The 23,742-nt window shown below is 41.3% G+C and overlaps 1 protein-coding gene across 2 annotated transcripts in view; it reads right to left on the bottom strand.

Moving 5' to 3' along the window:
• Positions 1 to 22,400, bottom strand: part of sema3bl (sema domain, immunoglobulin domain (Ig), short basic domain, secreted, (semaphorin) 3bl) — a 67,100-nt gene extending 44,700 nt beyond the window's left edge. For both annotated transcript variants that reach the window (XM_035158676.2, XM_035158677.2), the window contains exons 1-2: positions 22,101 to 22,400; positions 2,224 to 2,384 (exon numbers count right to left, since the gene is read on the bottom strand). In XM_035158676.2, the coding sequence (XP_035014567.1) occupies positions 2,224 to 2,384; positions 22,101 to 22,200 (261 nt within the window). In that variant the 5' untranslated portion in view covers positions 22,201 to 22,400. The remainder of the gene's footprint in view (positions 1 to 2,223; positions 2,385 to 22,100) is intronic.
• Positions 22,401 to 23,742: the final 1,342 nt, after the last annotated feature.

The following is a 23,742-nucleotide window of genomic DNA, read 5'->3' as shown; positions in this document are numbered from 1 at the left end:
AAACTACTCAGCTACCAAAACATATTCTTCTCAGGGGTTTCATTCTGGTTATGAAATTTCAAAAATATACACATTTTTTATCAAATGCACAAAAATTGATGAATAGAAAAGTCATAATTTTCTCAATACCATAAAGAAAGTGAATATGTGAAGTGTTTGTTTCATTCCTCAAGAATCCTGAGCAAGATCCAGAGGTTGTGATTTTATATAATGATGCAGGGATCACGACTTTTCACTGGAGCTGCTCGTCATAGCAACACTGACAGATAATCCCTTATGTCAAAAATTGTTTGAATTCATTCAATTATGTTTCTTCTCCTTCTGTTAGCAGTGGTTTATGGTGCGTTTGGCACACGTGTGTAGTCTTGTAAACATTTGTTTCACTGAACTGGCATCGCTGAAAGATCTCACAATGGCTGGCAGTGAGAGAAGCGTAGGCATTAAGTATCAGCGAGCGTCATGTGTGATCATCAGCCAAGAGAACAGTGAGAGGAGGCTGAGCGAGGGATGAGGGAGAATGAAGGGGCGGACGAGGTGGGCGGCATCTGTCAAAGTCTTCGACCAAGGAGGAGCACAGAAATTCACTCATTCATTCACACACACACACACACACACACACACACACACACACACACACACTGACACAAATACAGCTCATACAGTGGTTGAAGCACACTGGGGAATTCTCTTTTCCTCTTGTAGAGATGTATTTCTGTTCTCTGAATACTAGAAACCAGTTTTTTAATGGAAAACAAAATACACTGGTTGCCCAACGGCTGAGAAATATATGCTGCATATTTTCTTCTGATGACATGAAACATTGTTCTAGTTCAAAGGGATAGTCTTCCTGTTGTTTTATTACGTCCTTCAGAAGAGGTCACCGGTTACTTCAATTGTATTGGATTCGGCTGCAACGCTGTTTACCCCTGGGACTCCAAAAGTGTTTTATGGACTCAAACACTTCAGCCCCCCTCCATCGGCATAGTGGTGAGTAGACAATGAGTGTATTTCCTTTTTCTGTGAACCATCCCTTTAAATCTACTCATGTGCCTGGTGTTGAAGCCTTCCAAAAACTCTTAAGATATGACTCAAAGGAGAAATAACTCCCTAACTCTATAAATCCCAGCACAGCTCATATCAACGTCTGCTGTTGCACTGAATAAATTACTCTGAACCTGAATTCCATAAGAAAATGAGACCCATATTTTTTCCATAATTGTTAACATACTGTATTTGGCCGTCTTGATTTAAACCAAGATGCCAAATCACTGCATCAGTGACTTGAGACATTCATGTGATTCTTCTCAAAATGAATACACTTCATTCAAAGAGCTAATCAATGATGTAATATTTAGGATAAATGAAACAATAAGATGAGAGCATACGTCCCTGTTGGCGAGACCCACTGTGTTTGATGAAAATGAAACTGGATCATAATGATTCTCTCATGTGTTCCTGGCAAACCAAAAGAATCTGTAACTGCCACAGTGTTTGACTTGAGCCTTAATGACAAATTCATACACAGATCAGAGGTGAAGACGATGGAAACACAATGCTTGATTTATGGCTAGCTGCACTTTTACAGGTGTTACAGCAATGGTCTCTGGAGACTGTGAACGTGTGTTTGGTAAAGGAAGGAAGGAAGACATAAAACTTGATTGAAGAGTATTTTTGAAGGCTGCTGTTTATAGATCAAGAGCCCGAGGTGCAAACAGACATGATAACAAGACGTGGTAGTGTAACAGGTTCCTGTATCCACAGATTCCACAAAGAAGCTATCAATTAGGAGCAATTTACACAACAAAGCAGATGTGTAATCCAGTCATTCTTAGCTTTACTTCTAAAACACAGGCTATTTTTATTTTAATATTTTCATCACTGTTTGCTGAAACTGTTTCACTAATGATGCAATAGCAGTAACATAAAATAAAACGGTTGCTCAAGTTGATGGTTGATTTATGATGAGGACTGTTTCACCAGATGTTCTGCGTGAGCGAACACAGGGAAAACACAGATTTCTATGCCCATCTCTCTAAGCTGTACATCATGACTGACACCTCTTAAATCACTGCAACTTAAATCAAAATGTAATTATATACTGTACTGTATGTAGGCTATACTGTAACTAACCTTTTAATGTAAATCAATCATGAAAACAGAACAGAATACATAAAAAACAAGAGCACTTTGACTGATATTATTTACTGTGTTTAAAAAGCTCACCTCTTTAGACTCGCTGCTGGCAGGTCCCAGCAGGAGCGAGTACAGGACGTCTTTGCCTCCCAGGAAGAGGCGGTCGCGGTACTCATCCAGGAAGACAGTGGTGAGAGAGAGTGGACCGTGGTGACCGCTGAAGACAGAAGACCTGTTGGTGGACAGCAGGTCTGCAGAGAGAGGAGAGGAAAGGATGAGCAAATGTATTAAATGGAATGAAGGAAGATAAAATGAGGAGGAGAAGAAACTTGGGGGAGATAATGATGCAAGAAGGAGACAAATGGATGAATGGAAGTATGAGCTTTTACATCCACCTACTAATTCCACAAATTATCCGCTTTACACTTGACGTATGTATTGTAAATTGCCCAAGGAAGAGAAATGTGGAATTCCGTGCGATTTGCACACACAATACTTTCAGTATTTATAAACTTTGAACAAACAGGCAACCAGCGCTCTGTATCTGTCAGTGGGGGTGGGGTAGTGGGCCTTTCAGTCTTCTTCTACGTCCTCAGATAAACTGCAGTGGTCAACAACTGGTCAGACCTCAGGTCAAAATCACTGCCAGACCATTTTGATAATTTGTTTTTCTTATTTCAGCATATCAGACTGACCCAGACATTCATGGTTGCTGCTGCTGCTGATCTCTTTCATGGCAGCAACATTCATGGATCGTTTCCTCTATTATTGCTGCAGTGCTTTATAATGAGGTGAATTAAAGAGCTTTTATTTTGAAAGGTGTGAATTTAGGTCAGCAGATTGTGTTAGTTGCTAAACAGAAAATACAACAGCAGCTCAGTCAATCATTCAAACTTACATATAAGCTATACACATGAAATGTAATAAAGTAAATTCAGTTTCATTTTATGAAAAACATTGACTCTAAAATCTTCGCTGCAGATAAACCAGAAAGGATGAACACAACGTATTTCTAACTTCACTCTGCACCATAGACTGTTTATAGAAAGCTCTGCACACAACCTCCAGCACACAAACAATAAAAAGTGACAGTATATTGTAGAACTGTTTGAGGAGGACTCACTTATGAAAATGAATAATTCTGAAGTAGCTCCAGAGCATTAACACAGGACAAGAGAGCCGAAGAGAACATTCTATACAGGCAGGTTTAGAACAGGCGCTCTACTAGTACAATAAAAAAAAGCCGAACTGAGCTATAGGCTCACTACTTTGATTCAGTTATGCTAAACCTGCTGCAGAGCACTTCTGGTCATTTTTTGAAGTACATGACTTTATGTGATCACATGCACACGTGATACACAACCCCATGTAAGTAAACACATATCAGTGAGGGAGCAGTCCTCGGTCCATCTGTACACACCAGGATGCACCTGGCTCTCCTCTGATCTGCCAGCAGCTTCACAGTCAAAAGGTTGAAGCAACCACCCTGCAGGAGCGGGTTGAATTCAAGTTCAGCTACATGTCGGGTGTCCTCCTTCTCCTTTACACACACACACACGCACATGCACAAACACACAGTATGCATACACCAGTGCATAAACACAAGCACAAGCCTGCTGCTTCTCCGCCTCCTGCAGCTTCCACATCTTCCACTTTCTCACACAAACACCTCTTCTTTCTGCTTTCGTACTGTCACTTCTCCTGTATCACTCTCTCTCTCTCTCTCACTCTCTGACACTCTCTCCGTCTAGGTAACAAGATGTGGAAAGAGAGATGTGTGTAAGAAGACGTCATTGGTATGTCAAACTTGGTGGAGGTGTCCTTCGTCTGAATCGTCTCTCTGTCTATCTCTCATCACTCGTCTGTCACACTCGTTATTCCTCTCTCTTTTTCACTTGGTCCTAAACACACACACACACACACACACACACACACACACACACACACACACACACACACACACACACACACACACACACACACACACACACACACACACACACACTCACACACACAAACACACACAACCGGTGAGAAAATAGCCTCACTCACTTGCCACTCAGCAAAGGTATTGACTGAGTGAAGCACAGGGGCCCTGCACCAGTGACACCCATCACTGAGGCCTTCACACACACAAACAGTTGATTTTTTTTTTTCTTTTCTAAGAAATCTCAGTTCCCCAAATCATCCACTCCCACACACATACTACATCATCACTGCAGGGCCACGAGTAAGAATTATTAATCCATTTATCAAAATGTTATTATTAGATCACTTGATTTACTAGTCAAGCTACAATTTTTATTTGAAAATAATGAAAATTGTCTATTACAATTTCCCAGAGCCCTCTGACATCTTTAAAATGCCCAATACGATTATATTTACAATAATACAAATATATAAACTGACATTCAAACAGCCTCTCCTTCGGTCAACCTCATTACCAGAGCAGAGGAAACTTTAACAGTTTAACATTTCATCATCTCTCTACCGCACACAAATTCCCTAAAGGATTCTCGGCAGCAGACAAATCAAATCCACTCGAAAAATCGGGTTAATCATCACCGAGGCGTACGTCCATGCCTGCTAAATGCTCTAAAAACACGTCTGAAGACAGCCATAAGGGGAACAGCTTTGTTAGAAAGGGAGGATATAAAAATTTAACACTGCTGGGAAAAGAATAGCGCTGAGACACACGAGCAGGGAGGCATCAGGGAAGAGGTACGGAATAGCACAGTCAGAGAAAGTTGAGAAAGAAAGATAAAGTTGGAGAGAGAAGAGACGAGGGTGGATTTTTACATCTGGTAGGAGTTAGAAAATAATGAGTAGAGAGAGAGAGACAGACAGAGAGTGGTGTGATGTCTGGTGGATTTATTGGGCCCTGGTAGAGGAAGATGAGGAAAACACAACATATTTATGAGATGTAGAGAGTAAAACTGAACAACTGTTTTGAATAAGATAATGGCAATGTGTGTCACTGATCTGCATTTTTATGTCAAATGTGTTGTTTTCTCATTATAGTTTAAAAATATTTACTTTCTTGGCTTTTGAAAAGTAACATGTAACATTGTTCTGCAACTTTTTTTGTGAAAAGCAGATCAAGTTACAATATTGCAAACTGAATATAATCCAGTAGTTTAAGTAACTTCACCACCTGCAGCACAATTCAAACATTAAAGCTGTTTTCAGACGTAAAATTCGGAAGATCTCTGAAAAATTAAAAAAAACGTTCATTTATTGAAATCAGGGTAATACTTTGACATAATAATTCAAATACTGATTTGAAGTCATATCGGCCAGCCCTACGCTTTGATATGTTTCCAGCTGTATTCAGACATTTTCTGGACACTCTGGGGCTGAAATACTCCTGAAAATGTTCTGAGCAACTGACTTGGACAGTTCTCCCTAAACAGCCCCTCCTGTCCAACATGTCTGAAAGCACCTCGATACTGTGCACCGATAGCGGCAGATATGTCGAATCCAGATGTTTCAGCAGGAAGGTCTGATCAGTGTTTTCATGATAGCTTATCAGCAGAACATGAGGGCGGCTCTACACGTCTTCAGCTGATGACTCTCTGTCTCCTCGGGGTCAACAGTTTCCACACGGCTCTGAGGCCTGCGATGGCCTGCAGTTGCGGGGAGAGTGATGAAGACTGACAGGAAACCGTGTGTGGGTGTGTGTGCGTGTGATGAGACGAGGATATGGTTTTGCATGTATATCTGTGTGGGTGTGTGTGTGTGTGTGTGTGTGTGTGTGTGTGTGTGTGTGTGTGTGTGTGTGTGTGTGTGTGTGTGTGTGTGTTGAGGCCTTTCACAGATATCGGGTCAGGATTTAGTGTTCACAGCACACCTCTCTGTTTTGACAGGAGAGATTACAGAGGATGGATACTCTCAGGTTACCAGGGTACAGCTATTGAATTTTTGTAAACTATGTGTTTATCAAATATGACTAACCGAAGGACAGAAGCCCTGGGATGACATTTAAATAATGAGCAAGAGAAAAGACAATTTCCTTTTGAACTATGTAGGATCTGGTGGTTAGGATGTGAACCATGAAAATACGACTCTGCTCCTGCTTCATTCGTTTTTTTTGCTTCATTTTTTTTAATGAAACTTTACATGTAGAATACATTTTGTCATCATCCTATTGTTCAAATAGAAATATCATGAGGTTGCCAATAGGTATGGATGGACAGGTGCAGAAGAAGGTGCAAACCAGACTCTTCGGTCTTTATGCTAAGCTATGCCAACAGCCTGCTGCTGCTAACTTCCATAGTGTACCTTCACTAACCAGAGGGTTGGTGGTTCAATTCCTGGCTCCTAAGTAATGCTGTGTGAATGTATGTGAATGGGTGAGCAAAGTATTGTAAAGCCTAGAAAATCGCCATATAAATTAAGTCCATTTGTCAAATATGTCTTTGGTCTATTCCCACGGAGCGACACATACGGATGTCTAGATAGAGATGTCCTCTGATCTGCCGACGATTGACAGGATAACGCCACCTTTTCAAAACTGTTTTCAGACTTTTGTTTTACAATTTGATGTTAAGGTAGTTTAAGGTGATAAAAACAACTTTGTTAGAGTTAAGGTAAGATGATGGTTTGGGTTCAAATCAGTGCTTCAGTAGTGAACCTGTGTCGTCATGGTTTCTATAATAAACACAAAGTCACAGTGGAAAGAAACCAGCTTTGACTGGAATTGGCCTCTAGTCCTCAAGGTCACATAGCACAACCTCCTCCTTTGCTCTCGATCAACAAGAGTCATAATCACAACGGCCATTAAAGGGCTTTTTATTTGAACATAGACAAGTGACATTTTTGGGGTATTTGCTACAATAGATGATTCACAACTTTTTCCTGGGAGAATGGGCATAACAGCATTATCTCTTTATCAGATTTGTGTCTCATTGTGCGTCGGTTGTATGATCACAGTTTCATCCAGTTTCCTTAACTTTTATCCACAGATGGAGAAAGTATCTCTCTGATTCCCTCTGCCAGGTCTATTGTCCTCTCTGATGTCTTCTTCTACCTTTGAATATATAAATATATACCAATCTAAAAACAAAAATGTAAGCACATGACGTCTACAGACACACACACACACACAGAGACACACACAAGTTAACAGCTCCCATCTGTAGCTTGTTATCACTCCAGCAGCTCATCGCCTCACTGTGGAAACCACACCACAGCCTCACCTCTCACCAACCTCTCTTTCTCCTGCTGTCTATCCATCTTCACCTCTCTTCCATCTCTCCATTTAACCTCTCTCTACCCTCCATCATGTTCTGTCTCTTCTGTCTATGCATCCTTAACTTCCTCTCCGGTGTTATTTTCCTTACGTGACTTTTGAATCTGTCTTGTGTTTCACCTCTCATGTCTCTCTATTTGTCTTCCTGTCTCTCTCCCCTCTGCTTCAGGATCGCTGTCCCCTGTCTCTCTTTTTATCCCTCTTGTGTCCTGTAGGACCCCGTCCATCTACAAAATCTCTGACGGCGTCCTGAGGGAAACGTCTACATCTGTCTCCAGTGCGCCCAGTCACCCCTGAGCGCAGCCAACCGACTCCGCATTGACAAACAGCAGCCGTGCCAAACCAAAGCGACACGCCATAGAGCATCTGGTTTCACTGTACGTGTCAAATCTCAGCTATGGCATCACGCAGTCCGAGCCACTACAAAGACATGTGCGTAATAATTCATTCTGAGATTTGTTTACATACTCAATGTTCTGCTCAGTCAGGCACATACCTGCCCTGGTGTCTGTCAAATCTGAGACTCAGACGTGTGCACCTCTAATTTACTGCTGCTGATGAAAGACACTGATTATTGCATTTTTTTCTTAGATATGGGGAGTTTGCGTAATCCTTTCTTCACACAAGGACGAACGAAATATAATCAAACTTCTGATTTAAGATAAAGGAGAAGATGATGAAATTAAGGGGCAGCATTATGACATAAATATATTTACAGTTGCGCCCCCAACTAGGACGTATAAAATGCTTTTTGCATCACGTTGAATGTTCTTTCAGGGAGAAGTTTGCATAATCTCTCTTTGTCTGCACAGGTTTCCACCTGGTCTCGTTTCCCCTGACAGTCCAGAGAAATGGAGTTTAGAGCATGTGGTGACAAATGTAGATGTGAATATTTGTCTGTATGTTTCCATGGTGTACCATGCCACTTGCCAAATGCATGCTGGGACAACCCTCGTTCCCCTCCAGTTATGAACGGCACTGCAGCACATAACTCATCATGAAACCACAACTGGTTGCTTTTACATTTTCCTGTAGGGATTAAATAATAAAGATTAAATATGTTGATTACTGAGCTTTAGCAGAGCTGGTTCTTTTTTTTATTTATTATTATTAGACTAGGCTGTCTCCCCCTGATTTCAGTCTTTATGCCAAGCTACACCAAAAGCTTGCTGCTGCTAACTTACTCAGCGTACAGATGTGAGAGTGGTATCGATCTTTTCATCATTTTCATCATTTCATCATTTCAACTCTAAACAAACAAGTTTTTCCCAAAATGTCAAACTATTCCTTTGGGCCTATATTGTGCTCTGTGTGAGGTAGATGTGCAGAAACACAAACAGCATCATAAGGGATGTTGTTGTGCCCTTGTGATGTTAAGATCGGTTGCAACAACAATGGCATCTGGTTGGAATAGAGCGAAACGAAAGATACATAAAATAATATGTGTACCAAACCATTATAATAAGCAGACTGCTTGTTTTGGGAAATGCTAAGAGCCTCTAAACTCCACCAAATTAAAAACATCTTGTCCAGAGCGTTTACAGCACAGACTCTTCTTTTCATTGTAGATGGCAGAGAACACATATTATCATGTCATTGTTATCCTCTCCAGGACCTCGTACACAGGCACTCATGTTAGGAGCATCACCTAACAACCACAATGAAAAATCTCCAGCTGTGTTTGACTTTGATGACTGCAATTAGAGAAAAGCCCAAATATAAAACAAAGTTTTTAAAAGTAAGAAACCCAGGTCGTGAAACATGAGTAAAACTGTGCTCAAGTCAGGTATCAGGAGAAAAACATATTTTTAGAGCTACAGACAGAGAAAAAGTTCACGTGTCATGCTGAACTCTGTGATGTGCATCATGAGCACAGACAGAGTGAAAGATACGTTAAGCAGCAGAAGACACACACACACACACATGCACATTCAATAGTACCAGTGCGGGGGGGGCACATCTGAAGCCTATTTAACCCCCTGTGATACAAAATGCGTACCAGAAACATACACCACACAAACCCCCTGGTTCAGTCACACCTATGACTCGCTCAGCTGACAGAACTTAGCGTCAGTCTCTATCTCTTCAGATTCCTCTCCGATGCACAAACACACACACTAAAGAGACTCATTAGACTCATTGCAGCGCTGACAGACTTCCCAGGGTATCATTACGTCTTGGCTGTATATTGTCGCAGTGTGCCAAGTATTTCTGGAATCTGCCGCTTTCACAAAAAGTAATTTCACGCCGCTTCTCCTTCGCTCTCCACTCCTCATCCTCCTCACCACAGTCTCATATTTCCCGCTCTTCCTTTACATTCACTTATAGGGATCTTTGTGTCTGGTTATGGAGCTCTCTCTGACCTAAAGCCTGAATTTAAAAACTGTCAAACATCAAGAATAATATAATTGCGAAGAAAAGCTGGATACATTTCTCCTTTAATTTTGGCCCTATTTTTCATTTGGAAAAGTGGAATAGCTTTGCCATTAAATTAGATACAGAAATGTACTGTATTAACACAGAGGATGACTGCTTATGTCTTTGATGATCCTTCGATTTTTCCTCTGATGCCAAAAGCAGCACAAAAGTGTCTTATCCAGTGGACTTTCTGAACATTTTGAAGAAGGACTCTCAAAAACTGATTTTCCACAGGGTGATTTGGTAATCCAATGCGAAGGGAATTAAATCTATTGACTAAACCCAAATGTTTATTACGATAATACTGGTATCATTGTTATAGAGCAGGGATATTTGTATTGAAAGTGTTTGGGGTACAGTTTAGCTGCTGCTGAGAAGTTCAGCTAACTTTTCTTTTCATAATGGTTTTTCCTGGCAGAGATGCCACAGGCCAGATAAACCATGACAGAGTAAATCCAGGGATTTCCTGCCAACCTGTTCCTGCTCATCACTGGATGTGACATTTTAGCCAAACAGCTCACATTTTTAACACATTTGATCATGTGATGAAACCACGAGAGACGAGGGCGGCAAAGGGAGTGCACACAGATGCACACACATGCACACAGACACATGCACGTGCACAAAATCACTGACATAATCAAGGCATCTTCTGCCTCCGCCGTCTCAGAATGCCCATCAGAGTTCCTGTTATCCGATCTTCCCTGCTGGGCCAATCAAAACACAGTGTACAGGGTGTTACCTCATCACCCTCGATCCTCTTCAACACTCACCCTCCTCTGCCTCCCTTTCCTCCCTCATTTCATCATGTCTCCCTCCCCCCTCTCCCTCTCTCCTGTTTCTTCTCCCCCCCCTTGATGGCCAGTTGTTTATTTAATTTCTATTCATCTCTCTCTTTCGTCCGCTTTCATCTTTTTTCCTCCCATTTTGAATCCCCTCTCACTCCATTTCTCGCACACACACACACACCACACACACACACACACACACACACACACACACACACACACACACACACACACACACACACACACACACCTCACTTTATCTCTCTTATCCAAAATTATGCATGACAAACTTCTCTTCTCCTAATACCTGCTTTCCCTCATCCTTTTCCTCATCGCTACTTCTTTCCTTTCTTGATCTCCCTCTTCATGATTTTATCTAAGAAATCACTCATCCGTCCTCTACCCTCATCCCTTCTCCCTTTCATCATCACCCACATGTATATTCCTCCCTCCAAAAGGAAAAGTGCTGTCTCTCTCCCAACTCTCTTCTTAGACTTCACTCTTTAACTCTCGTCCATCTCTCCCCTGACGTCTCATCCAAGGCCTCCAAATCTCTAAATTGCTTTTTGCTTGTCCTGATTAATCACACACACACTCTGATAATTGAATGTAACAGATAGCTGGAACTCTGAACAGTACATTTCTCTTCTTTCTCAATTTTAGTCAAAACTATTGTTCGCAAGCCTTTTTCTGATTATTACAACAAACATTTCATAACTGTATATATTTACATTTTTAAGTGTTGCTGATGGAGATTGCAAAAAAAAAATAAAAAAAGTGAATGACTCTACAGGGGCATGGCTTGTGGTCAGCTATTATTAAATGTATTTACAATGATATAACAACGACAGAGAAAATCAGCTTCTTTTGAGCAGCTCGTTTACAGAGTGAATAACAGCTCAAATGTTTTCAGAAAGATCTTGTGCCCCTATTTGAAAATGCTTGGTTGAGTGTTACCCTGACAACTAAAATGCACAAGTCCTATCCATGATCTATGTATCATGTCATTTGAATGAATAAGAAGGATAACAAGAACCTAAAGAAAAATAGAATAGAAACAGGCAATTATCTCTCGACCCTACCAGATTTCAGTATTTCATCAAAGATAAAATAAAATGCTGAAAGTGTAAAGCTGATGCTCTGCTCTGCAAAAAGAAAGGCCATTAAACCATCCGGCTGCAGTGCACATCCAGCAGCACGCTGTGTGTTTACAGATAAACACACACAGATGTATTCACATATGTGAACACGGTGGCTTTTCCTCTAGTGTCAGCTCAGCGTAATGTTTGTGTGTTTGTCAGCTACTGTTTAATAGACACGTCAGTCCACAGTGGAGCCATTGTGCTCAGCTCGTCTTGTCAGTGGCTCCAGTGGAACTAATTGATTGCTGACAGAGAGGCTGCGTTTGTGTTGGTGACAGGCGCAGCATCTCAGTGTGTGCGTGACATGTAACGTTTCCCACCCTGCATGGAGAGGGTACCCGGCACCTCTGGCCTGCTCCTCTTTTGCTTTGCATTGCTTCTGAGCCAAAAGTGCCAAACGGCAGGACACCACAACAACATGAGAAGACAAGAGGACCCTCTTTTTCTGTGCCATGGTTTGTTCTTGTGTGAAATCATTTTGTGTGATGTTTTCGTTGTGCTCTTGCTGTGCTCTGCAGGAATGTCCAGCTGTACCATGTGAAATTGTCCGTTAATCCTTTAATGTCTCCAGTGAAATAAATACACGAGCAGAACCGAGGATGTTTTCACAGAACGACTGGTGGAGGGTTCTTCCTCAAGCTGCAGCAGTAAAACTCAGCATGCACTTGGCCGACAGTGGCGTACAAGTGGAGGCCGAGTTCAACATTAGTCCAAGTGAACAAGAAGTTTTCACAAGGTGTTATTGTGAGCTGGTGGGAAGTGTTAAAAGCTTTGGGTGGACATCCCAATTACTTTTCAAGGCACCAGTTTCGCAAAAGACAAACGAATGTCGCTCACAAACTACTGATACATTTTTAAGTCCTACAGGGGTCTCGTGTGACATGTTTGATGTGATGAGTAAAAACATGTCAGAAAAACCAAGAAGAAAGGTATGCAATTTTTTAAATCACCATTTGCATTTGATGAAACCTCAGTCGCCTTAACTTTAACCTGACCTTTCCTCTCACGCCACAACGAGGTAGACATTCTGTTAAATGTTCAGGATGATGAATGTGAACATGTTAAACACATTGGTTCGGAGCAACACTTTGCCTTAGTGCAGCTGTAGATTTTTATAATGAAATTATTAGTACTTTGATCCCGACCCATCTACTGACATGGAGACCAGGTGGTAATCAAGACACTATGGCTTCATTTTTATTAAGCCAAAAACACTGGTGTGGCCATAATGTCTTCTTCACTATCGTTTCCAATTAACCACATAGATTTAATGTTTATTTCTGTCACTCTGCTCTACCTAACCAACAATAACCACATAAATAACTGAATTCAAATGTCGGGTTGCTGCAGGAGAACAGTCAAAAACATTGGCTTTGATCTTCGTCGACATCAACCTTTTCAAAACTTCATGGGAAACAGTCGAGTATGTGATTGGCACTCACTGGCACAGAGAGCACCGATTCAGCAGCTACTTTCAGAAGCTTTGCTACCTTGTTGTTTTGAGTGCTCGTATTACCCAAACATTTAAACACCTTTATTCTACAAAGAATTTTTTACAATATCAGAATAATAAAAATGGGCTGTAATCCAATAGAAACTATACAACACTGGGTTTTAAATAGCATGTGGAGCTGACACAGAAAGGAAATGAGAGGAACAGGGCAGAACAGAGCAGAACAGAACCTAGTGGTACAGACAGAAGAAAAGTGACCAGCGCAGAGTAAAACAATAGATCAGATGGGCTCACAGAGGGCGGGTCGGAGCCCTGGAGGACAGCAGGGAAGTGAGCTGCTGCGGGTCTTCACTTTTCAGGGTGTGGCAGAGTGTAGAAAGTTTAGATAAATAGTTTTCCAGGACTTGAACCCCCTTGGTGCGTGTCTACTGCTGTGATTTGTAGCGCTCATGTTATAACAACTGCCATAGCTGTAGACACTGGGGTTGGCTTTGGAACACAAACACACAGACACACACAGACATACACACACACACACACACACACACACAAGTGGGGTCCTAAGTAATCTCCATGGTCAAAGCCACTCTGTCTTTTCCTTTCCTTTTCATTTTCTTATCCCCTGTCTGTCTTTATTTCCGTCCATTTGTCTCTCTCCACCACCATGACCTCTTTTAAATCTGCTCTGCTCTGGTATTTGCATCTTGTCTAATGCTTGTTTTTTTCATCCCTTCATTCATCCTCTTCCTCTCTTTCATCGATCCATCCTTTGTTTTCTGTCCACATTCACAGATCTTTCATTCATCATCCCCCTCTCTTCCTCCTCTGTACCCCTCCCTCTCATGTTTCTTTAACCTTCATTGAAGTTTCCTCTCCTTCGCGGACATTTCCCTCTTCTATTCATCTTCCATACTTCTGCTGATTATGTGTGTATGTGCTGTGGTGGTTCTGCTGCGCGCTGACCTTTCTATACTGCAACTAAATCCATCAGCGGATCCTTGGACTTAGAGGAACATGGTGTGGTGTTAGATTTATCCCCCAGATCATCCCTGAGGTAGCTGGTAGGTGTTTAACCAGAGGCCGTCCAGCCTCACAGTGTAAACTCGGCACTAAGGAGTTTCATTTTGTGAAGGAAAACAAGGACTTCTATATAAAATACACAACTTTTATTTCTCTAAATTAGATGCTGAGGCTGTGACTAATAAGTGTGTTTCCTGTCCATTTAATAGTGTGGTCAACCACAGTATCACAAAAGAAATAAAAAGATTTAGATCTACCAAAATGTTTATTTCATTCAGCAAGCTAGCACATCATCACCATCACTAGTGATGAAACGCCATGACAATCTAACACGGTTATCAGTGTTATCACTTACTGTTAAAATGTGCTGAAAATATTCTAAAACAGTACTGATACACTAACTGAAGTAACTTCACCAATTTTTATATTTATATAATGTACATTATCAATACAAATATTAATACAGCAGGACTAAGATCAACTTTATTGTCCGACTAAGTTTAAAATTTGTCTTGGGCTCTTCACCCATGCTGCAGCCATACAAATACATGGGTAATTTCTAAAGTTATAAGTCATTGATCTTGATGAAAAATATCTAATATCTAAGCGTGGGTTGAATTTGTCAATCAATATTATTTATTCAATTTTGTCTTCTTAGTCAAATGACTGAGGTGTCATTTCTCCACCACTTCAGTGAGAATCATGAGACCGTTCAGAATCTGTTTCTACTTTATGCTGCAGAATGGACTCAATCTATTTTCTTTTTCAGGTTCATTTCAAACCTGCTGTGCCAAGAACTGAAGAAATCAACCAAGAAACCAACTTCACCAGGAAGCGATGAAGAAATGTGGTCCTGCCCTCACTGATAACTAATCTAATTTCATCCACAAGCAGGAGGAACAATGAGAACAGTCACAGGAGGAGGGGATTTCTTTATCAGCACGACAGTTGTGTTTCCAACCCTGCAAATAGAAACAATCAAGGACAGATTTTATCATCCTCAGTGTTTATATTGGATTTCTCACGCTAAATTTTCCTTTTAACGTCCCATTTTTTCCCCTTTGTTATCTTATTCTTTCTTCTTTTCCCTTTTTGCACTCTTCCCTTTACTTTTTCTTTTTCCTCAAACATCACAGGCACCTTCTCTCCCTTTTTAAACCCTGAGCTTCCTTTCCATCTGTGCTCATTGGTCTGACCTTGTTTTTATCTCCCTTTTTCAAACTCCCCCTCTCTTGTACATTTACTGTCAATTTCCCCTCCCCATGTGTCTAATTCCTCCCTCTGTGTGTTGTCTGTGCTCGGGCCAGGACGCCATCTGTGGGCTGTCTTATGAGAGATACCGTCGACACCGCACACATGAGGTGACACCTTGAGACACACGCATGTCTACATCAGATGCAATTACTCTGTCTCTCTGTCACAGACACACATACGCAATCACTCCACCATCACTAACCACAGTTAACCTCAAACACACACACACCACAGACACAGACACACACACACACACACACACACACACACACATACACATGCATTCAGCCACACTGGAGCACATTTTGCACACCTACATGCTTTCCAGATCAAAAACACCTCCACACTGATGCCTCAGCACACACACACACACACACACACACACACACACACACACACACACACACACACACACACACACACACACACACACACACACACACACCTACAGATATTCAACATTATCTCTGTGCATTTCTCTTTGTCTCACACACCCCTCACATCATGTGTCAGAAACATGAAGTGCGTTCCCTCTGTCAGCGACTCTACATACCGCACAGAAACTGTAGCTTCCAAACTAAATATGGGGAATTTGGACAAAGGGCTACTGTGCTGCTTTCATTACAGTACCAATCATATGTAAAACTAAAATATAAAATAAAAATATATTTATTATTGTACTATACTTTACTAAAAAGTTTAGTAACATGCACGGTCTATGTGTTTTGTTTATGAAAATGAAATGGATGTGTGTTTAATAGGTTTTTACAAGGCCGTATACACTTAGGGTAACAAATAGCAGCCCAATCTCCCAAAATCTTTTATTTTTTATTTTTCAAACAATTACAAATTCAAGCTCTAATCCCCTGAAAATTTAAATCCACACGTCAGTTTATAATATTGAATCATTGTGTGTTGTACAAACTACCTGACATTTTAACTTTTTTGGTCTTAAAATAAATGTTAACAACTTCAACAAGAAGGAGAACGTGTTGCCTAGCAACAGCTAAAGTTACCGACCTTAAAACTGAATACTACGAACATTATTGAGCTGCCCAAACTTGCATCAGATTAGTAGACGTGTGTGGAACTTTCCTTGCTCTCACTAACATTAACATGCTTTCCCATCTTCTCTTTAACATTGAAATATCTGTCAAACTGTCTCAGCTTCTTCAAATACACTTTTTCATTAGTGAAGTAGATTTTACAGCCTGAATCAATAAAGAATTAAAAGTTTGACCTGGACCAGGTCTCTTTCTTATTATTCTAACTTCTTTCTTTTTCTTTATGAAATCATATAGACCATATAAGTCATGTACTGTCAACTTTAAATAAGGGCCTATGGGCTCAATAGTCCCATGACTAAATATTCAGAACTTAAACAAACATTTGAAATATAAACACATGTCAACCATGACTAGAACCTTTGAAGCCTTCTCTTCCTTTTAATATTTCTTAGAGCTGAGGCTTCGTAAAAAATTGTAAATGTCTGACAAGTTGGCTGGGTTCTTGAGCTTTCGGGTTTGTCCTTTTTGTTTCCTATTTTTCTTTTCCAGGGCTGGGTTTTTGGTTGGTCCAGAGGCCTGGGACCACTTAAACTGAACTCGGGAAAAGCAGCGGAGAGGAAGAGCAAGCTATTACACGGAGCAGTGAGGGAGAGATGGGTGCGAATTGGAAAGAAAGATGAGAAATGAGAGGAAAAGAGCTGGAAGATGAAAGGATAGGGTTCGCCCTACATTCCAGCAGCTCCCGCGTCTCCAACAGACTCCCGGTGACAGATTATCCTGCTCCGCCTAAGAACAACTAACACCCGTCTGCATGTGTGCATCTGGGCAGCGCTGACTGAGAAAACAAACTCATTAATTCACAGGCTGTAAGCGAAAACAAACAGAAGCCCTCACTCTAGGAACTAATGCAATCGGATCAAAATAGGACGCTGATGTGAGTGTTTGTGCTTTTAACTGCCTTTGGTGAGACAAAGTGAATATTGTATTAGACAGTGTTTGTGTGTGTGTGTGTGTGTGTGTGTGTGTGTGTGTGTGTGTGTGTGTGTGTGTGTGTGTGTGTGTGTGTGTGTGTGTGTGTGTTGTGTGTGTGTGTGTGTGTGTGTGTGTGTGAGAGAGAGAGAGCATACAAACACACAAAGGAGATTTAAATGAATAAAAGGAGCAGGCAGATTGAAGAGAGTTGGGAGACAAATGAAGGACATGCGGTGACACTGAGAGAAAGACAGAGAGAAAGGCATGATGGGAGGTTGGGCTCGTCAGAGGTCTGGGAGTCCAGCCAACCACACACATACACACCCACGCACACACACACCACCCACCTCAACACTTTGCGCTATCACCTAATAAGACACACATGAAACAAGCACATTCTCACTGTTGTTCAGAGTTTGCATTTTCTCTCACCCAGAGTCAGCTGTGATTGGCTCCAGCTAACCAACTGTGACCCTTAAAGGTTCAGTGTGTAAGATTTAGGTGAAAGGGATCTATTGGCAGAATTTGAATAGAGTGATGGTTTCAGTAATGTGTGATCATCTAAATAAAACATGTACAAAATAGTTGTTGTCTTTACCCTTGAATAGGCCCTTTATATTTAAATACTTTATATTTACATCAGGTGCGGGTCCTCTCTCGGAGTCCGCCATGTTTTTACTGGACAAACTAAACACCTTTTGAGTTTTGGAAGGGAAGAATGAGGTGAGGTGTGTTCAGCTGCAACACGCATTCTCACCACTAGATGTCACTAAATTCTATACACGGAACCTTTAAAAACCACGCAGTATAGATGATTTTCTCTGAATATTATTAAAGTCTCATAATTACAGTATCATAAGAAGGTGAATCAAATAAGAAAAAAAAGGCATAATCTCCCAAAATGACTGAATTGGTCAAGACACATGAGGAAAAACCGAATGACGTAGAAATTTGATTTAGTTTAGATAATTTGATTTAGTATAGTTATCGACCCACTGTAAAAGAGTATATTTTAACATGTACTGTATTTGGGGCACACATGCATGGAGAATATAAGTAATATAAAGAGGATTCACTCTACATCTAAACTTACCTTAGGTTTATCCTGGGTGTATTTTTATCTGCAAATAACTAAATTTCGGTCAGACGACTTACGTTTGAAATGTTTATTGCAGCAGCGGAACATAGGTAGAGTTTGCTGTCTAGGCTCGACTTCATCACACATTCAATATAAAGGGGAGTGATGAATATCTTTGGCCCCCTGTCAGAGCCTACATGAGGAGGTGGGGTGGTGAGGGGACGGGCAGCGATTCTGACGCAGGGCAGCAGAGGCATAGTCAAGCAAAGGGAGAGATGGGAAATCTTTGCAGCTTAAATAGAGTGCCACACTGGAAGTGTGTGAATTGTACAGGATTGTCGAGAGTGAGGCATGTCACATGATTTGAGCAGAAGCTAAATCTGCTGCAGGCAAAGTCTAAATGAAACAAAAAATCAGGAAAGGAGAGCAGTGGACCACAAGTAGCCTATTCTAATAGTTGGCAGGTAAAATGGCCTTCTTCCTGCTTGAACTTCCACCCTCTAATTGATTGAAATGAGATAATGACAGCTTTTCCTGTCAACAAATTGCCTCTACGTCCTCCTGGGAATACAAACACCCTGTGGGCTTCTCCGGGTTGTAATGAAAAAGAGGGAGTGAAGCCACAGCCAAACAAACACAAATGAAGAATGCTGATGTGAGAAGGAGGAGTGAGACATTAGACTGAACAGAGAGAAGATGAGACACATTAAGAGGTAAAGACAGATTTACCATTGGACATGAGACAAGAGAAAGAAGGACTGAGTAACTTATATAAAACAGGGTGAACTGTGGGATCATATTTGGGGTCATGTATACAGGAAGTGTGGAACCACGGCGTCCTCGATAATGAGAATCTAATTGGCCGAGTTTCTTCCCACACTCCTCGTCTTGCATGCAAAAAGAGAGTTGAGCTTTTGTTTTTTAGGAAACAGCAGTTTTATATGGCGTTCTTTATTGATCTACCACGGTGAAAATGTGGGAGGCTGAAAGGAGGCTTTTCATGTGTAAAACACAGTCAGTCAAACTGTTTTTCCCACCTCTTGTGTTTGCCCAGGGCACCACTTTGTTTGCTCAATAACAGAAGTTCCCTCCACTCTGCCTCCACTACTCAGTTGTGTTGCACTATTTCCGACTTATTATCTCTGTGACAAATATCATCCAGGGAACTCCACAAACTCACCGAAGCAACTCCACTGATTAATGATTGCAGCCTGGCAAAATAGAATGTATTTTATGGAATAGCATGCAGGAGTAATGAACAACTCTCATTACGTTGAGACATTGAGTAAAAACACGAAATCAAGACAAACCAAGGATCCATTTCAATGTTTCTCCCATTTTGTCAAACAAAACCATATTTAGAACTACTCAATAAATATATTCCACAACACAAGAGTGTTGAAACATCATGCCAACAATTCTGCTGTTCAGTCTCAAGCATTGTGAGTGGTGCAAGAGGAAAGGCCATAGTGCCAATCAAATAAATTCCCATGAGAGCAAAATGTCATGGTCATTTATCCATTACAAAATCTTTTGTGCAAGGCTGATCAGCCTGGATATGTCACAAGAGAAAAAGTCCCGGCATGTTTTAAAATGGAAACAGTTTGGTTCCACAAATCTGCTGAATAATTTCTTTGGAATTTTTCTCACTAAATGTTGATATTTCTTATGCACAAATGTAACATTTTGGCCCAATAGTAACACGAGAGGAAAGATCAAAGGTCTCACCATAAACATCGAGTGCAATCCTCTGTGGGACTCAGATATCTAAGGCAAAATGCTGTGATCTGATCGGTAATTTTCAAAATATCAAAATGTTGGAAGGATGGATAAACTGAAAACCCACTAACATTCCCAACCTCAGACCCTGCTACCAGCTGAGCAGAGACAAATATGTGATGTAAAGAGTTGATCGCACTTTCTGCGTTTCATGTCCGCTGAGAGTTACATACTTGCTCTGGTCACATGTTCACGCCCACAGTTCTATTCATACTTAAACGAGGATCCGTATTGATCTGGCGTTCTTTCCTTGTGTACCTGATCCTGAATTCTTCTATTCCAGTGGGTGGATGTATTGTACCTGGAGCATGCACAGCTGACATGTACAGTCAGTGCGGTCAAAATATATTTGGGGCTGCACACGGACATCCGGTGGACATGGGTGGATGACGACATTTCGTCAGGAGGACCATAGCAAAGAGACACTATGTGAAAACTATGACTTCATATGTAAAGCAGACACTGTGTAAATAACTGTTACCAAGTGACGGATCCCTCACTTTCTACTCTCCTTAAGGTTTCCTAAATTTGTCCCATCAAAAGATAGTACCCCTATAGTCGAGGGGTGAAGGAGTGAGGATGTCGTGCCTTGTACAGATTGTATCTGTGGCCTTTAACCTAAAAATGTGTTCAAAACCCTTCTCTATTCGTCCACTTTGATTACTTTATCAGTCTCTCACTCTCCCTCCCTCCAGGCAGTGTTTCCAGTCCAGGCAACAGGAAGAGCAGAATAGCTCAGATGGTGACTTTTCTCCTGAAAACAGGAGGAAATCCTGTGTGATATCTATCGCCGATGATGATTGCAGAGCCGCTCAAGGCTTGAGTGAAGCGAAACAATGAGAACAGCTGGCAACAACACAGACACACACACACACACACACACAGCCATGTCTTCATGACTTCAGAGGACATCACAGTGACTTAGACTGATCGATGGAGACTTACTCTGACCTCACTTGCCTAACCCTAACCCTTACCCCCAATTGAATGATTGTGATCATTGAGACTTGCTTTGTGCCTATAATGTGACTGTGCAAACAGACAACACACACGAACACACCTTATTATCACTAAATCAGTGTGAGTCATGTCCAGCAGCAGCAGGATGTGAACAAGATGTGAACAAGCCAAATAAGATGCGTTATATGGCAATGATGCAACTTTGGAAAGAAATCAGAACCTTTTATAGAATGAGCACCAACATAACAACCTATAAATCAGTGCAATCCTCCTGTCATCCTCAGTGTAACAGCAGGGACCTGAAGACAGGTGATTATCCAGGTTTGACCTAATGTGAGAGAATGTTTAATACTAAAAACATCTGTGCTGATAACAGATTGTGTAACATCCTCCCTAAGTATTCCTTAGCGGTTGTCGCCCTATACACTTTTATAACGTATCCAGCCGCAGAGAGATGAAGCTCCGCCAGACCCTCCTCCTGAGGCTGGATACCCTGCATGCGCTGCACCTCCGCTTCATAACCTGGAGACCAGGCAAATTAACGCACATGGTAAAATACACAAGACAGTAGCCCAAACATCGACTTCGATTTAACGCCTCCAGCCCGGACCACCGTGAAGAGGGTGTGAGTAGTGCACAAATAATAATAAAAAGGAAAACGCCTCAAAGCTTCGTAAAAAGGAGGATGTTAAGTTGCTAAATGCGTAATTACTGAAAGGAAAAGCAAAGAAGACTCCAAATACTCCACACGAGATGATCCCGACCACTAAATAAGGATAGATAGATAGATAGATAGATAGATAGATAGATAGATAGATAGATAGATAGATAGATCACTTAATTACCTTTATATGTCAGTCTCAGCCGTGGTACATTTAACTTGGTCGCTGAGACGATAGTGACAAGTAGCGCAACAATGTGGAAGAAATGCGTAAATTCCTTCATTCTGCTTGAGATTCAATGCATCTGTTTTTCAGCTGATGATTTAAAAACGACCAAATTCCAAGAGAATACAGTTGGGGGTGGAAATAGGCGTTTTCAGGTAAGTTCCCCCGGTGCGTAAAAAGGATCGTCTGCCGAGCAGCCGCGTGTCCACTCCACTGGTGAGGTGATTCAGTGACTGCGCTCTACAGACCGGCGCTCAGTCACTCCGCTCCCAACAGTGAGAGAGAGAGAGAGAGAGAGAGAGAGAGAGAGAGAGAGAGAGAGAGAGAGAGAGAGAGACCACGCCTTGACAGCATAGAGAGAGAGAGAGACTTGCGCTCCTTTACGCACAGCTCCCGGCAAACCAGGCGCACTTGGAGGCGCGCTCCTACAAGTGAATCACAGCACTATTTCAAAATCATCTGGGAGTGAGTTGCATTTAATAGCATATGATACCATGATAAATGTGAAGAGAGGCTACAAAAACAGTTCAGCTCAAACTAAATCCAAAATAGATCTTAAACAATGAACAGGAACGACTTTGGCTAACAGGAAGAGAATGCCCTGCAGTGCTCACACGGAATCAAAAGTTGTTGGGATGGGTTAAAGGACAGCTCGTGATGATTAAGCTCTTTTTTTTCAACAGATTTCTATGTGTTGCGAAATAGAAACTTCAGTCCAATTACAAAAGTAGTCTGATTCTTGGATTTTGGGTGACCTGGCACTTTAATGCTCCACGTATGAGGAACAAGCCTCCAGAGGATACAGGTGTGCTGCACCTCGCAGTTCTGTTAGACCAATGCAGAACACTTGACTTTTATTTAATCCATTAATTACTACTCTCTTACACTGCACTGTTACATTCATTCATTCATCTATCTCTATGTAACTATTTTTTTGATTTCTTTTTTGCATTGTCTTATGTTGCCATAATGCCTTTTATATTTAACTAGTACAGTGCCTGTTGTAAACCTGCCTGTTTGTAATGTTCTGTTCTCTTGTCCTGTGTTAATGCTCTGGAGCTACTTCAGAATTATTCCTTGTCATTAGTGAGTCCTCCTCAAACAGTTCCACAATATACTGTCACTTTTTATCGTTTGTGACGTTTTGTGCAGAGCTTTATATAAATATATTTACAGTCTATGGTGCAGAGTGACGCTGGAAAACTTTGTGTTCATCCTACCTGGTTTATCTGTATTATCTGCCCCCACTGACTTCTACAGAGCGCTGGTCGCCAGTCTATTCAAACTGTACTAATATTGAACATATTACACGTCCAAATCCCACTAAACTTGGCACTGCACTTCCTCGGCCAATCAGCAATACACATGTCAAGTGTGAAGCGGATTAGATGAACGCTTCACGAGATCATTCCACAGAGAGACAGAGACAGATGTTTGTGGAATTAGTTGGTAGATGTAAAGCACCTTGAATTGCCTTGTTGTTGAAGTGTACTTCACAAATAAACTTGCCTTGCCTCGCCTTTTAGCAAGTTGTAGGCCTGTCGGACAACTGATGAAGAAAGACGCCCTTCCATCCGACGTTTTAATGAAACATGAATAA

The sequence above is a fragment of the Hippoglossus stenolepis genome, chromosome 6 (assembly GCF_022539355.2).
Source record: "Hippoglossus stenolepis isolate QCI-W04-F060 chromosome 6, HSTE1.2, whole genome shotgun sequence".
Classification (NCBI taxonomy): domain Eukaryota; kingdom Metazoa; phylum Chordata; class Actinopteri; order Pleuronectiformes; family Pleuronectidae; genus Hippoglossus; species Hippoglossus stenolepis.
The sequence above is the reverse complement of the archived record's forward strand: the minus strand, read 5'-3'. Positions and strand labels throughout refer to the sequence as shown.